This window comes from Ursus americanus, chromosome 11 (genome assembly GCF_024610735.1).
Source record: "Ursus americanus isolate L20-20 chromosome 11, mUrsAme1.1.p, whole genome shotgun sequence".
Taxonomy (NCBI): domain Eukaryota; kingdom Metazoa; phylum Chordata; class Mammalia; order Carnivora; family Ursidae; genus Ursus; species Ursus americanus.
In genome coordinates, this window is record NC_142137.1 from 50,808,814 (window position 1) to 50,824,548 (window position 15,735).

A 15,735-nucleotide genomic window follows, 5' to 3' on the forward strand; every position below is an offset into this window, starting at 1 on the left:
AACCTTTTAAAATCAGTATGAATATCCCTCTCCTTTTTTTTTTTTTATAACCACTCACCACAGTCTCTCAAATTATTGAGTTTCAGGCCTCATATTGATTAGAATTGATATTTGAATTTTTTAAGACATTCTCAGCTTTAGCCCTTAGCCTTCTTATCTTTGACCCCACATTCAATAAATGTCTCTTCATTTTCTGTGGCCCATTAGAAAGGTGGTTCACAGGTGTTCCTGAAAATATTCAATCACTATGCATCTGATAAATTCTGACTGATTCATTCAAGATTTATCAAGCAATTATGTGTCAAGCCCTGAGCAAAGTGCTTAGTGTAAGAGGGGCTTCAACGGGTTGTCTTGTGTCCCAATAATGGAGAGTATTATAATTCTCACCAAAATTAAAGGAGAAACCGGGCAAATTCAAAGGTTATGCGTCCTGTTAGACTGCCAAGTTGCTACCCATTTTACAGTTATCCTATTTGAGATAGTGGCAACTCTAAAAAGACCAAATATTTCATTACATTATGGGTGCAAGAACGGCCCCAGAGTAAACAATGCCTGACCGTCAGATATGTGAAGACTAGAACCACATGTTATGCGTTACTGAACCCCACCCATATCTACTACAGAGCTTTACGTAGAAGGTACTCTTTCCGTTATTATCCTGAAAAACATATCATCCCAAAGTTAGTGGCATAAAAAAATAGCCATTTACTTATGCTCCCAGATTCTGTGGGTACTCCAGGGACAGCTTGTGTCCGCCCTATGACCTCTGGGGCCTCAGCTTGGAAGAATCGAGGATGTCTGGCGGTGACTCAATGGTGGGGGGCTGGCACTATCTGAACACGTGGTCACTCACATGGGTAGGGGTGGATGCCGGCTGTCAGCCTGGACACAGGGCTCTCCGTGGAGCTGCTTGGGCTTCCCTTCAGCATGGTTGTTGGATTGTAAGAGTAATTGTCCCAAAGAAATCAGGTGGAAGTCCTTAATGATCTAGCCTCAGAAGTCACACAGGGGAACTTCTCCTATAGTCACAAACCTGCCCTGGTTTCAAGGAAAGGAAGAGGGACCTCCATCTCTCAATGGTGGGGGTGGGGACGTATCAAAGTCACATTATAAGGACGGCATGTTGGGTAGGAGATAACACGGCAACTGCCTTAGGAAAAGAAAATCTGCCACAAGGATGGACTAATCAATGAACGACTAAATGGTTATCACGAATGAGCACTAGCGATTCTCTCAAATAGTTGAGCTCTCCTTTGAGAATACTGTATGATTGCACTTCCCCAGCCTCTTGAGGTTAAGCAAGGCCTACGATTTGCTTTGGTCAATGAAATATGGATGGAAGGGACCTGTGTGACTTACTGCAGGAAGCAGTCACAGCCGATCCTGCTCATTCTCAGATTCTGCACGTGCAAGTTCACCAACCTGTTGGTCTGTATTTAGAACTCCAAAATCAATACTCACGGCGCTTTCTTGGGCCCTGGTGGATGTCTGCATGTGCAGACCAGTGAGAAATTCTAGCCACTGGATGCACACATTCCCCGCTGAGGTCAAATAAGGTGGGGCTCTGCCTTCTAGTTTGAGCTCCCATACAGTAAACAAGTGTCTTGTTTTGCAGTCTCTTTAGTTCTACGGTTTTTGGCATTTTTGTGCTTCTTGTTGATTTTTTGCTTAAAATGGCCTCCGAGCATAGCACTGAAGAGGAGGAGATCCGTGTGTTATATAAGCTTCACTAAAGTACGAGTTACAGTGCTGTTGGTGATGAGTTCACTGTTAATGAACCAACAGTGTCCATTAAATAAGGTATCTTTAACCAATAACACACATAAGACAAGTTACATATGATTGGTTGGCGAAAATGTCGTGACCCGAGGCTCACCGGAACCTAACTCTGTATTTCCTCTAGAAGCAATAGTTCAGGATTCATTAACTCAGTGTTCGTGGTGACCTTTTTTTTTTTTTAAGATTTTATTTATTTATTTGTCAGAGAGCACACGCAAGGGGGGTGGCAGGTAGAGGGAGAAGCAGGCTCCCCGCTGAGCAAGGAGCCTGATGTAGGACTTGATCCCAGGACTCTGGGATCATGGCCACAGCCAAAGGCAGATGTGGTCCGAGCCCCAGGCAGACACTTAACCGTCTGAGCCACCCAGGCGCCCCTCGTGGTGACTTTGCAGAACAAAGCTGCTGCCAACGATGAGAACCAGGCACCGGGCAGGGCTCTGCAGGGCTTGCCTCCCCTGCTGGGGCGAAGAGGGGGCACCTGTTCTTAGAACTGAGCCCCACGGCGCTACCGCACGTGCTGTAAAGCTTCGATAGAATATCTTCTTCATAATATCACACAAACATTGATTATGTGCTAATAGAACAATTTTACCATAATTAATCAACAAGAAAACTAGCCAGATTATTTTGACATATGGGTATAAAATGTAAGCCTTCTGAATTTCATTAAATTCATGCTAACTGAAATCCTATTATTCTGAAATAAATCCTTTTCTTTCCCTCCTTCTGTTCTTTGACATGGCTAATTATCACCTTATAAATATAGATAACTCAGCTGAGTCACCTGCTGTTATCTTCATTAACTGTACATTCCACACCCTATTAAATGAACGGCTCCAAATTTAGCCTCAGTTTTTCTACGAAGAAAATGCTCCCTCCCCCTCCCCAAAGAAGGCATTGATAACTGTAAAAGGTACTCTGCAGATGAAAAGAACAGCAGGAATCTTAAACAACAATGTAAATTATTTCCTTTTTCTCTTAAAACTTTTTGCAAAGTAAAATTATATTCTCAACTTTGCAAAGTTCCCTAAGCAGTAAATAATCAGTCTGTTTAAAAAAAAAAATCAGTCGAAATTCATTATTTAGCCTTCACTAAAGAAGTCAAACTTAGCTCGGCCTAATAATAGATTCGATGTAAACACTAGCAAGTGTCATGTGTCCACAGGCCACCGCACACTTGTTAGGGTGGGGAAGGGGGAAGGAAAAAGAGAACATCAATTGCTCTAAAAGCAGTAGGACCACACAATGGGATCATCTTCAGCAATAAAAAAAAGAATGAAGCACTGATACACGCTACAACACGGATGACTCCCGAAGACATTACACTGCGATAAAGATGTCAGTCAAAATAACATGTATTATGCTCCACTTAACATGAAATATCCAGAACAGGCAGATCCACAGAGATAGAAAATACATTAGTGATTGCCAGGGGCCGAGAGGTGTTGGAGATTGGGAGTGACTGCTCAATTGTCTGGGGGTTTCTTTTTGGAGTGAAGGTAAGTTCTGGAATTAGATAGTGGTGGCAGTTGTATACCATACTTGAAAATACTAAAACCCACTGAATTGTACACTTTGAAGTGGTAAATTTTATGGTATGTGAATTGTATCTCAAAAAACCTCTTTTTTTTCTTTACACCAGGCACACACAATCAGATGGCTATAATCAAAAAGCCAGGTGATAACAAGCATTGGAGAGGTGTGGAGACACCGTCTCACAGCCTGCTGATGAAAATACGAAGGGCACACCCACTCAAAAAAACAGCCTGGCTGTTCCTCATAAAGTTAAAAGTCGTGTTGGCATTTGACCCAGCAAACCCCACTGCTGGGAATTCACCCAAGAGAAACGAAAACATGTCCATATAGAAACCTGGACACAAGTGTTGGTGGCAGCATCATTCATAATAGCCCAAAGCTTGAAAGAGCTCAAATGTCCATCAACTGATGAAAGCTATTTATTCGGTGGAATATTCTCAGCCATGAAAAGGAAGGAAGCGCTGATAACATCTACAACACGGATGAAACCTGAAACGTTTGCTAAGTGAAAGGAGCCAGCAATGAAGGACCACGTGCGGAATGCTGGAGGGTCTGCACGCTCGCGTCCCCTTTGAAAACCAAATGCTCAGCGTGATATTAGGAGGTGGGGCCTTTGGGCGGTGAGAAGTCAGGAGCGCAGGAATGGGGTTAGTGCCCTTAGGGAAGAGGCCAGAGAGAGCTGCCTTGCCTCTTCCACTTTGTGAGGTCACCACCAGGCGTCTGCCACTCAGAAGGGCCTGCACCGAACTTGCTGGCATCCCGATCTTGAGAAATAAGGTTCTGTTGCTTATAAGCCCTTGAGTCTGTGAAATTCTGTTACAACAGCCTCACAGATGAGGACGCTGCATCATTCATTTACGTGAAATGTCGGGGTAAGCAAACCTAGAGAGACAGAGGGCGGATTCGTAGTTGCCCTGGGCTGGGGGATGGGGAATTGGGGAGTGACGGACAAAGAGTATGGGGTTTGGGGTCGCGGAGAGGTGATAACAATGCTCTAAAATTGTAGTGATGGCTGCGCGACTGTGAATACACTAAAACACTGAATGGTACACATTAAATGGGTGAGTTTTATGTATGTGAATTATATCTCAATAAATCTCTTAGGAAAAATAAAAAATAAATCTAACCAAAAGGTTTTAAAGGCACTAGAGTCCTGCCGCTGTACCCTCCATTTCTCTGCCCCCTTCCACCTCCCTCCCCCCAGCCTGAGAGTTCTAGTGGGACGAACTGAGAGGTTCTGGGATCATTTCAGGGAACGGTCAATAAACCAGGATAGTTCAAGATTCTCTCCAGGCATGACTGTAGCCCCATCTGCCTCCTCCCGCGAGGGACCTTGACGGCTGTTTGGCACCTCGGACACCTTCTAGGTGTGAGTAGGGCCTCACGCCCCTGGCCGGCCCCCGGATCCCACTCGCACATGGAGCCCTGGGCCACGGGGGTGCCAGAAGGTACAGCGAAGGTCCCAGCCGGCAGGCGTCCGCCCCCCGTCCCTCTGGGCGAGCAGGCCCCCTCCCGCCTTCCGCTGAGCGCACCCAGGGTGCGGGCAGCGCTCAAGCCGCGCCCCGGGAGTAGCCGGATCTGCAGAACCGGCTCCCCGCGCGGGTGGAGCCGCGGAGAGATTCCCAAACCGGTTACACCGGAAACCCCACAAGCCAGTTGCTGAGTCCTCCACCCCGGGCTCCCACAGTGGACACCTCTGCGCTCCGCTTAATTTAAAAACAAGGGCGGCGGACGGGAGGGTCTCCCAAAGGACGCCCGGCCTAAGCGGCCCCTGCAGGCCTGTCTCCGGCCCTCCCCGCTGCGGGGGGAGCCGGGCAAGGGGGGCGCGGCTCCGCGGGAGCTGCCCGAGTGGGAATCGGGGCGGGGGGGGGGGGGGAGGCCTCGCGGTCGCAGCGCCCCCTCCCGGCCCAGGCGCGGCCAAGCTCCTGCGGACTCGGGTCCCCCGCACTGCGGGGAGGAGGGACGCGCGTCGGCGGGTGACCGGGGCTCCGGGCAGCGCCGGGGCGGGGACTCGCGGCCGGGCAGGCGGGCGCGGTACGCACACGCAGCGGGGCGGCCCCTTCCTGGCTCGGCTCGCTAGCCTCTCTCCCCCGAGCATCGGCGCCGCCCATGGCCGAGGTGCTGGAACCAGAGCCCGCGACAGCCGAGCGCGCGGCGGCCCAAGCCGTGGAGACGCCGGGCTGGACGGCTCCGGAGGACGCAGGCCCCCAGGTAGGCGCCTCCCGCGGGCGCGGACGGTGCGGGCCGGGGCGCGCCGGGTGATTTGCAGTGGCGCCGGAGGGTCCCGCAGATTGCAGTAAAAAGTACAATTTCTGAAGTTGTCTGGGTCCCCAGCTCCTTTCCTGCCCAGATGGGTACATTCTGTCGGTTAGCCATTTATGGCTACGTCTCCTTTTCAACAGGCCACGTCTCGGTTTCTTTTGAGGTTAAAAAAAGAAAGTGGAATTGATCAGGACCCAGAGCCCGCGGTGGGACCCTCATGGCCCAGAGGACGTAACAGATGCTAGGTCTTAACGTCAATGGAGCCGAGTCCCCGACTCCTGCCTGTGGGGCGAAAGCCTCCAGCGTCTTTAACCCAAGGATGGGAGCCTCGGGGGAGAGGCCCTGGCAGGTCCTTAGGAAACGGAACCAGGGGCCCATCCCGGGTGGAACCAAGATCAAGGCACCTGTACTGTTGCCTTTCACGTCCTGCCTTTTTGGAATTGCTTCCCCCAAATTTTCTCTGTTCATTTCAGCCCGGCAGTTACGAGATCCGGCACTATGGACCAGCCAAGTGGGTCAGCACTTCCGTTGAGTCTATGGACTGGGATTCAGCCATCCAGACTGGCTTTACAAAGCTGAACGGCTACATTCAAGGCAAAAATGAGAAAGGTGAAGACAATTTACCTTATAATTATAGATATTGTCGTTGAGTCCCCTGGCTTATTCTTGAGTTTTAGCTTATTAAAGAGATATACTTTAGAATAGAAAAATAATGAGATCATCAAAGACTTAATGCTTGAAGACAGGGACTCTGCTCAGGGCCCTTCACAGAGTCTAGAAGAGGATAGTGCTTTTCAGCCTCTATTCTTGTCTGTTTCTGCTGGACGAACTGGGCCTCTGTGTACCTAGTGTTCAGTACTTTTCATGGCTAACGCTTCGAGGTAATTTAGTGACTCGTAGGTTAAGAGTCATCAGGAGGCAGGAAGGTACAAACAACACAAGATCCAGGGTCTCAAGACATCTGGTTCGGGCTCTGACGCCATTTATGTTTCCGCAGGTCACTTAGCCTGGGGGGATGTCAGTTTCTGAATCGTAAAAAAAAGAAAGAAAGAAAGAACAACCTGGACTATATGATCTCTAATTTTCCCTTCCGTCCCTAAAACTAGAATTTATTAACCAGAAATATTAACAGTACAGAAAGTCTTTCATGTGGCCAGTGGATAACTGAATCATTTTGCCCTTGTTTTTCAATGATGAAAATTATTTCAAAGGTAAATTTTGTGTCCTTAGCATCATGTAAATCAGGAAACTCAGATCAAAAAATAATAGGTTAAGTTTTTAGAAGCAGTCATGAAGAAACTAATTCTGCTTTCATGGTCTTTTCACGGTATTTAAATATTATTTTATGGTCCAGAGATGAAGATAAAAATGACAGCTCCAGTGACAAGCCTCGTGGAGCCCGGAGCAGGTCCTTTCAGCGAGTCTATCATTACCATTTCCCTGTACATCCCCTCTGAACAGCAATCTGATCCGCCCAGGCCTTCAGAGTCAGATGTCTTCATTGAAGACAGAGCCGAAATGACTGTGTTTGTACGGTAAGTGGTAGATAATTTATAGCCCTGCCGACTGCTAGCTTTCCTTGCCTGCTCTCAGTTTAGCTCCTCTGCAGTTTCAGCCGGCTTTCACCTTCCATAGAAAAAGAGATCTAATGCACCTTGTGGTGTTTTCCTCCCGGCTTAGTTTTCTATGTTACTACGGGTCTATGCAAGATATCATCAGTCCATGCCATGAAGAATTGGTTGCATACCTTCCCCAACTAAGACACAACACACGTTAGTCTCAACCTGCCGTTGACGTAAACCTGAACAAAAATCCTAACACACAGTGCACGGTACCCTCCTGCCAGCTTCTAGGTCGTGAGAGCCCCACACCCTTCCTGTGGTCCCAGAGGGACACGAGCTGCTTCCTGCCGTCACTGCCCCTGTTCGTGGAGTGGCTCCTTTGTATTGTTTCAGGCTTTCGGTGACTGGCCCATTCTTAAATTCTCTCTGTTGAAATTTAAAACACGCACAGAAGACGATAACAGTCTCATACTGGCGTCGCTTTAGTCCTTTCTCTCCCTCTCGTCACCATGCTCCTGCTGAAGGAATCTGTCTCTGTTTCCATGGACTCCTCAGACCACCACAGTCGGGGAGAGCCCATACCATCTCCTTGGGACTGCCCTCGTCACCCTCGGCCGTGCCCTTGCCCCTGGCACATGATGGCAGCCCTTGCCCGTGTGACTCCTGCGGCCTCCGTGTATTGACTCATCTGTTCTCTTGATACTGATTCATCCTGTTAAGCCTCAGAAAGTCACTCTCTTGCCATTCTTCTCCTCCCGTTTCTGTCTCTCACCCAGGAAGCGCTGCTGATGCCCCGCACTGACCCCCATGTCAGAGCAGACTTGCTCTGGGTGATCTGTTTATAAAGCTTCAACTACGGGTGTCCAGTGACTCTCAAAATTTAGTGTCTCCAGCCCCGGTTACCTACTTGTTGGATGTTTCCATGGGAGGTAGGTGGGGATTAAACTCAACAGCTCTACAAATGAGGCTTCCCCCAATTCTCAATGATTATGGGCAGTGATCTTCTCTTGCCTGTCTCAGCAAAGGGCCTCATCGACCAGACAGCCTTCCCAGCAGGGACTCCAAGGCCACCATCAGCACATCCTTCCCTGACAACTCGTCATCAGATCCGGTCCAGTCTCCTTGGACACGACCCATGATTCTGTTCCCTGCTCCCCTTCCCTGTGACTCCCTCAGGTCCTCATCTTCTAGGAGCCACATGTCAGTCATCTCTGGGTCCCCTAGTGCTTGGCATGACGTAGACGCTCGGATGTCTGTTCATCTTAGGTCTTGCCTGTCCCACCTCGGTAGCCTCCCACCCATTGGGACTAACCTGCCCGCCATTCTCTGTCTCGTGCTCCACACAGGAACCCATGATCTTTCTTTCTTTCTTTTTTTTTTTTTAAAGATTTTATTTATTTATTTGACAGAGATAGAGACAGCCAGCGAGAGAGGGAACACAAGCAGGGGGAGCGGGAGAGGAAGAAGCAGGCTCATAGCGGAAGAGCCTGATGTGGGGCTCGATCCCATAACGCCGGGATCACGCCCTGAGCCGAAGGCAGGCGCTTAACCACTGTGCCACCCAGGCGCCCCCCATGATCTTTCTTACTACAACAGCAGCAAAACTAAAACCCTGACCCATTACTTCACTAAAAATCTCGGTGACTTCCCACTTGCTGCTGGGTCAAGTTCAGATTGTTCACAATGCCTTTTATAATGTGGCCCGACCGTGTCTCCCCACTAGTTATGTTCTGCTTCCCTTCCCACCCTTTACTGAGCAGCCCGTTTTCTTCCCCATCTCTCTTTTTTCTTAAGTTTTTATTTAAATTCCAGTTAGTAACATACAGTGTAGTATTAATTTCAGGTGATGCAACACTTCCATCCATCCCTCGGTGCTCATCACAAGTGCCCACCTTCATCCCCATCAACTGTTCCGCCCATCCCCCTCCCCCCCTCCCCTCTGGTGACCATCAGTTTGTTCTCTATAGTTAAGAGTCTGTTTCTTGGTTTGCCTCGCTCTCTTTTTTCTCCCCCTTTGCTCACTTATTTTGTTTCTTGAATTCCACATATGAATGAAATCATATGTTGTCTTTCTCTGACTCACTTATTTTGCTTAGCATAACACTCTCTAGCTCCATCCATGTTGTTGCAAATGGCAAGATTTCATTCTTTTTATAGCTGAGCAATATTCCATTATGTATATGTAGCACACCTTCTTGGTCCATTCACCCACCGATGGACACTTGGCCTGTTTGCGTGTTTTAGCTGTTGTAGATAACGTGGCTGTAAACATCAGGGCGCGTGTGTCCCTTTGAATTCGTATGTTTGTGCTCTTTGGGTAAATACCTAGTAGTGTAATTGCTGGATCGTAGGGTAGTTGTTGTTTTGGGTTTTTTTTTTTTCCTTTTTTTTTTTTTTCCTTTTTGAGGACCCTCCATACTGTTTTCCAGAGTGGCTGCACCAGTTTGCGTTCCCACTTAACAGCGCAAGAGGGTTCCCCTTTCTCCACATTCTTGCCAACACCTGTTGTTTCTGGTGTTGATTTTAGGCATTCTGACAGGTGTGAGGTGGTATCTCATTGTGGTTTTGATTTACATTTCCCTGATAAGTGATATTTTTTTTTTAAATATTTTTTTATGATGTTAGTCATCATACTGTACGTCCCTGGGTTTTGATGTAAAGCTCTGATAAGGGATGTTGAGCATCTTTTCCCGTGTCTGTTGGCCATCTGGGTGTCTTCTTTGGAGAAATGTCTGTTCATGTCTTCTGCCCATTTTTAAGTTGGATTATTTGTTTTTTGAGTGTTGAGTTTTCCAAGTTCTTTATATATTTGGATATTAACCTTTTATCAGATAGGTCCTCTGCAAATACCGTCTCCATTCTGTAAGCTGACTTTTAGTTTTGTTGATTGTTTCCTTTGCTGTGCAGCTTTTTATTTTGATGTAGCCCCAATATTTTATTTTCACTTTAGTTTCCCTTGCCTTAGGAGACATATCTAGAAAGAAGTTGCCATGGGCAGTGTGAAAGAAGTTACTGCCTGTGTTCTATTTTAGGATTTTATGGTTTCAGGTATCACATTTAGTTCTTTAACCCATTTTGAATCTTTTTGTGTATGGTGTAAGAAAGTGGTCCAGTCTCATTCTTTTGCAAGTTGCTGTTCAGTTTTCCCAACACCATTTGTTGAAGAGACAATCCAGTATCCCATTGAATATTTTTTTCTCCTTTATTGAAGATTAACCGACCATATAATTGTGGGTTCATTTCTGGGCTTTCTATTCTGTTCCCTTGATGTAAGTGTCTATTTTTGTGCCAGTACCATACAGTTTTCATTATAGAACTTTGTAATATAACTTGAAATCTGAAATTGTGATGCCTCCAGCTTTGCTTTTCTTTTTCAAGGTGGCTTTGGCTATTCGGGGTCTTTTGTGGTTCCACACAGAATTTAGGATCGTTTGATCAAGTTCTGTGAAAAATGCTGTTGGTATTTTGATAGGGATTGCATTAAATATGTAGATGACTTTGTGCAATATAGACATTTTAACAGTATTTGTTCTTCCCATCCATGAGCATGGAATGTCTTTCCATTTCTTTGTGTCCTCTGCAATTTCTTTCATCAGTATTTTATTTATTTTTTTTAAAAGACTTCTTTAAAAGAAGTTTTACTTCTTCCTTGCCAATCTGGATGGTTTTTTTCTTTTTGTTATCAGATCGCTATGGCTAGGACCTTCCACAACTCTTTACCTGTGACCTCAGCCAGGTTCCTCAGATTTTCCTTGCCCAAAGCTCTTCATCTGTAAAATGTGTGTAGTTATAGTACCAACCTATCTCCTAGGGTTGCCATGGAGATTAAATGAGTTAATATCTGTAAAATAGTTAAAACGTGAACATGACCTATTAGCTCTAGCTCTTTCTTTCTCTTCTTCCTGGAGCACCCACTTTGATCCTTCAGGACTTGGATCAAAGGGTACCTCCTCCGTGATGACTTCCTCAGTTTCTCCAGTTAGCTAGCCACTCTGTTCGCCTGTTATTCTAAATTATAGTGATAGAGGTATGGACTGTAACTTTCTCAAGAATACAGTAACCTGGCATTCTGTTCCTATCCTGCAGCTCCTAGCAAGGCAGGTGTGTGGGAAGAGAATCATATGTGTGTCTACTGAATAAAGCTGTGGATGGATCATTGGAGAACAATATGTATTAAGAGAACAAAAGATGATTTCTAACTAGGGGGTTCTAGATCTGATTTCAGGGCAGAAATAGGATCTGAAAGCAAGTTTCCTTTAGGCAGAACAGACTAAGAATTGGCTCTTCATTAAGGAAATAATAGATTTAGGAGGCAAATATTTCTTAACACATGGCTCAGAATTATTATCAGTCAACATTCTGAAAATTAGAACAGTTTTGTCAATTATCTTCAATGTTGTATTTCACGTACACGTGCGTTCATAGATTCCTACGCTGTTCAATGAGGGTTTAAAAGATACTGCGTGGCAGGAACAATTCTAGGTGCCTCGTGAGCATCGTCGAGTGAAATAAAGATGGTTTGTACCCTGAAGAGCTTACATCTTACCTAAAGAATGGTAGGTCTAAGCTTTTCCATTGGCACATTGATAATACAACTTATGCTAATGAAGGGATGTTGCGAATATTCGTGATTTTCTGTGTTTCTTATTCTTAACCTTCAAAATCAAATTCATCATATTTACATGTCAGCAACTCAGCTAGGTCTGTGTGCTGTCATAATTTAACCTCAGGGTAGTTTTGTTTATATACTTGAAAATCTATACTTAAACTTTTATTCTCTTTTCCCACTTTTTATTTAAATCTTTTGACTGTCTTTTCTTCCCCATCCCCATGGCAACCTCCGAACTGGCTCCTTCCCTCCAGTCTCTTTTCCATCTGTGTTTCCCAGATCCTATTAAGTTGCTTTTCTGCTCAGCATCCTTCAGAATAATCTCAAAAGGCCTTGAGGTGACCCCCAAGTTCTTCTTTCTGGCTCTGACTCACCTTTCAGAGCTTCTTTTGTGCCTCACCATGAACATGCTTTCTATTTCTGAACATCCGTTCCTTTTCTTATCCTTCCCCTTTCCCCCTTTTTCTGCTCAGCAAAACCATCCTCCATGCCACACCCAACTCAGATGACATCCTTACCCCCGATTCAGTCACATCCTCGGGGTTCCCCAGCATATTGATCCTGTCTCTGTTAAATCTCTTCTCAGGCTGTATATAAAGAACTGCCAAAATGCTCCCCTCTTCCATTAGACTGTAAATTCATCGGGTTGAAGCTCTATCACATTCGTCTGTAATGCAGCACCTACCCTTTTCCCAAGGAGAGAAGGGGAGGGGAAGTGTTCCATAGGAAATTGGAAGTCTGAAAGGGAGTCTTCGAAGGGGGTTCAGTAGGGTCCTCTGACCAGCAGCAGCATCGGGAGCTTGTTAGGAATGCAGATTCTCAGGCCCCACCCCAGACCTCCTGCGTCTGCATTTTAGCAAGATTCCCAGATGACTTATACGCGCTCGTGATAGTCTGAGAAGCAAGAGTTAGAGCACGAGATGGTGAACGTTCCAAATCTGCTTGCCAGCAGCTGGGACGTGTGCCTCCTCCTGGGTCTCCTCGGTGTGGCGAGGGGGCGCTGAGATTGGGAACCAGAGGAGAGGAATGGCCGGGTCAGCTGCTGGGGGGAGGGGCTCAGAAACTGCACTAGAGCCAGCCTTCCTTTTTTTTTTTTTTTTTTTAAAGATTTTATTTACTCATTTGACAGAGAGAGAGACACAGCCAGTGAGAGAGGGAACACAAGCAGGGGGAGTGGAAGAGGAAGAAGCAGGCTCCCAGTGGAGGAGCCTGATGCGGGGTTCGATCCCAGGACCCTGGGATCATACCCTGAGCCAAAGGCAGACGCTTAACAACTGAGCCACCCAGGCGCCCCATAGAGCCAGCCTTCCTAGTGCCCACTTCTGCTCTCCTTTCCAGCCTGACATTTATACCAGCATGAATGTCATTCACGGTTCTTTACTTTCTCCTTTGCAGGGCTTTCGACGGATTCTCTAGTGCTCAGAAAAATCAAGAACAACTTCTGACGTTAGCAAGCACTTTGAGGGAGGAAGGAAAAGTTTTCAATGAGAAGGTTTACTACACCGCAGGCTACAACAGTCCTTTCAAGTTGCTTGATAGAAATAATGAAGTGTGGTTGATTCAGAAAAATGAACCCTCCAAAGAAAATGAATGAGAAAGAACCCAGGAAGTTCCACTGCTTACTGTAGACATCAACACTACCTACCCGTAAAATGCAGGTCTAGTCGCTCTACCTGAGAGAACTACGATGAACTGAGCTTATTCCCAAGGTGCCTTTTAATGCTCGAAGCTTTAGCTAGATACACAGGGAGCGGGGGACAGTATTCTAGAAACATGTGAATCAGTCGCAGCTCTGGAGAAGTTTATTTCTATGAGGCTCCCGGGAAGTGTCCTGTTACTTGACCCTTCTTCACATCATGTTGCCTTTTTCAACTTGGATTTGTGTCATTTGGAAGTTATCCCCTTCAGATATTATCAATACAAATGTTAAAGAGGTCTCCCGTGCGGCACGGCGAGGCTGTCAAGCGTCTCGAGGTGAAGTTCAGTTGGAGACAAAAATCAGATTCTTTCGCACCTGACCCTGTCACATTCTCCGTGGGCTCCTCTTCGCCATCCACCCAACAGCCCCCACCGCACAAGAGAATCCCCACCATACCCAAAAGGGTTAATATTTCATGGCAAAGAACAAATTTATGAAGTTAGGGACTTCTATCCCATTTTGAAACTCAATAAAGTCATGTTCTCTCCCGAAGGCATGTATACAAACATGTAATTTTAAAATTCGTGTGCATTTTTAAAGTATTTCATGTAGTTCTGGAGGTCATATAAAAATGATTATAGTTATTGAAAGAATGGGTTGCCACACAATCAGGAGGTTGGAACCCGTGCCTAATTGTATTGGAATGTGCCTGTCCTGGGGACAAGCTCTTCGGGCTCCAGGGGCCCCAAACAGACCAGGTTCGGCCACTTGCCACTGACAAAATCCAAAGGCAGAGAGATGAGAGGGGGCGAAACAAGAAAGGAATTTATTTCAGTGAGGCCGGCACTGGGAAGACCAGGCACTAGCATCTAAAGACGATCTCTAACACGCTGGAAACGCTTCCAGGTTTATACAAGGACAATGTGGGACAAAGGTCGGGGGGTACATGTGGGTGGGCAGTAAAGGTCAGGTCGATCATTGTCTTGCAGTCAATCACATGGGGTCTTTATTGCTTGAGCGGGTAGTATCAGTTCCCATAAGGAGATACTTTGCCCACCTGGTCTTTTGCCTGAGTTAACAGATACGCTGGAAAGAATCAATTAGAAAGTACAGACTGAGGTCAAAATGGGGGTAGTTTAAGTCCTCTTCCACAGACAGGAAGCCAGTTGTGGGAAAGGCAGTAACTACTGTGGCCTCCCAGGGCATGACGGTTGTGAAGGGGAAAGGAGTGAAGGGGAAAAGCAGGTTGGTGCTCAGAAACTTCCCAACAATTCAGCTGCCCGTGGATGACACTACTTTCAGTTTCCCTCACTGTGTGTGTTCAAGCAGAGAACGTGCGATCACTTCTAGAAAACATGTGAGCATCCAGTGGTGAGAGGACAGAACCAGATGATGCTAAAGTCCCTTCAACCCCAACCTGATGTGGGATCTCTTAAAATTAACCTCCCAACTGGGATACGTACAGGGAGCATAGCCCTCGGTGCCCCTAAACCCTTCCACAGCACAACAATTCCCATCTCTCCCTTACCTGGATTGCTAACCTGGACAAAGACATAGTTAACGGTTTCCACAGCTAACTAACTTTTCTGGAGTACCTTCTAGGTGCACCATTCTAAGTGTGTCACCTGAATTACGACATTCAACTCTCAGAACGACTCTGTGTCCCATTGCATCAGCTCCATTTTGCGGATACAGACGTTGAGGCACAGAGATGTTAGGTAACTTGCTCCAGATGAAGCTGTAAGAGCAGAGGCTAACTGGAGCCCAGGCAGTCTGACTCCTGGGGCCGCGTGGTAACCGCCAGGCCCCACCGGCAGCCGGCTGTTCAAGAACGCAGATCTCTCAGGCCACGAGTGGCGGGGACCACATGGAGCATTCGTCCTGCGTAGCCTACACGCATAATCAATATGATTGTGGCCTCAGAGCTACCTTCCAGGTTGTAATTTTTTATACAAAACAAGCTAGATTTCCTGGCTTCGAAATTCTTACGGATATAAAATTTTTAAATCTCAGGCAATTATTTTCCAAAAGTATTGGCTTGCCTTGATTACTTATTGGTTCTTTGCCCTTTTATGCTTGCCAAAAAGAAATTAAATTTCTTCTTTAGTTCATACAAAAAACCCCAACTGGAGGACCCCTTCTAGCCCTCCTCCTCGAATGTCCACAGTACTAGCCTCTCCTGGTATGAGGTAAACATTTCTAATATTTGCTCCATAGTTCTATACAAATACGCATCTCTTATGCAATAAATTCCATTTTAAACAGGAGAGGCATATTTCTGATGATCAACATTTAGAAAAAATGGATTTTTACCATTCAAGTCCAGGATATCCCATTTTCCCCGTCTC

General features: G+C 46.3%; 1 protein-coding gene across 1 annotated transcript; it reads left to right on the forward strand.

Annotated features, from left to right (window-relative positions):
- The first annotated feature begins 5,266 nt into the window (after positions 1 to 5,266).
- Positions 5,267 to 13,939, forward strand: HEBP2 (heme binding protein 2). Its single transcript, XM_045814745.2, has 4 exons — positions 5,267 to 5,526; positions 6,051 to 6,186; positions 6,932 to 7,112; positions 13,144 to 13,939. The coding sequence occupies exons 1-4, from the start codon at positions 5,425 to 5,427 to the stop codon at positions 13,340 to 13,342; spliced, it is 618 nt and encodes a 205-aa protein (XP_045670701.1). The 5' UTR covers positions 5,267 to 5,424; the 3' UTR covers positions 13,343 to 13,939.
- Positions 13,940 to 15,735: the final 1,796 nt, after the last annotated feature.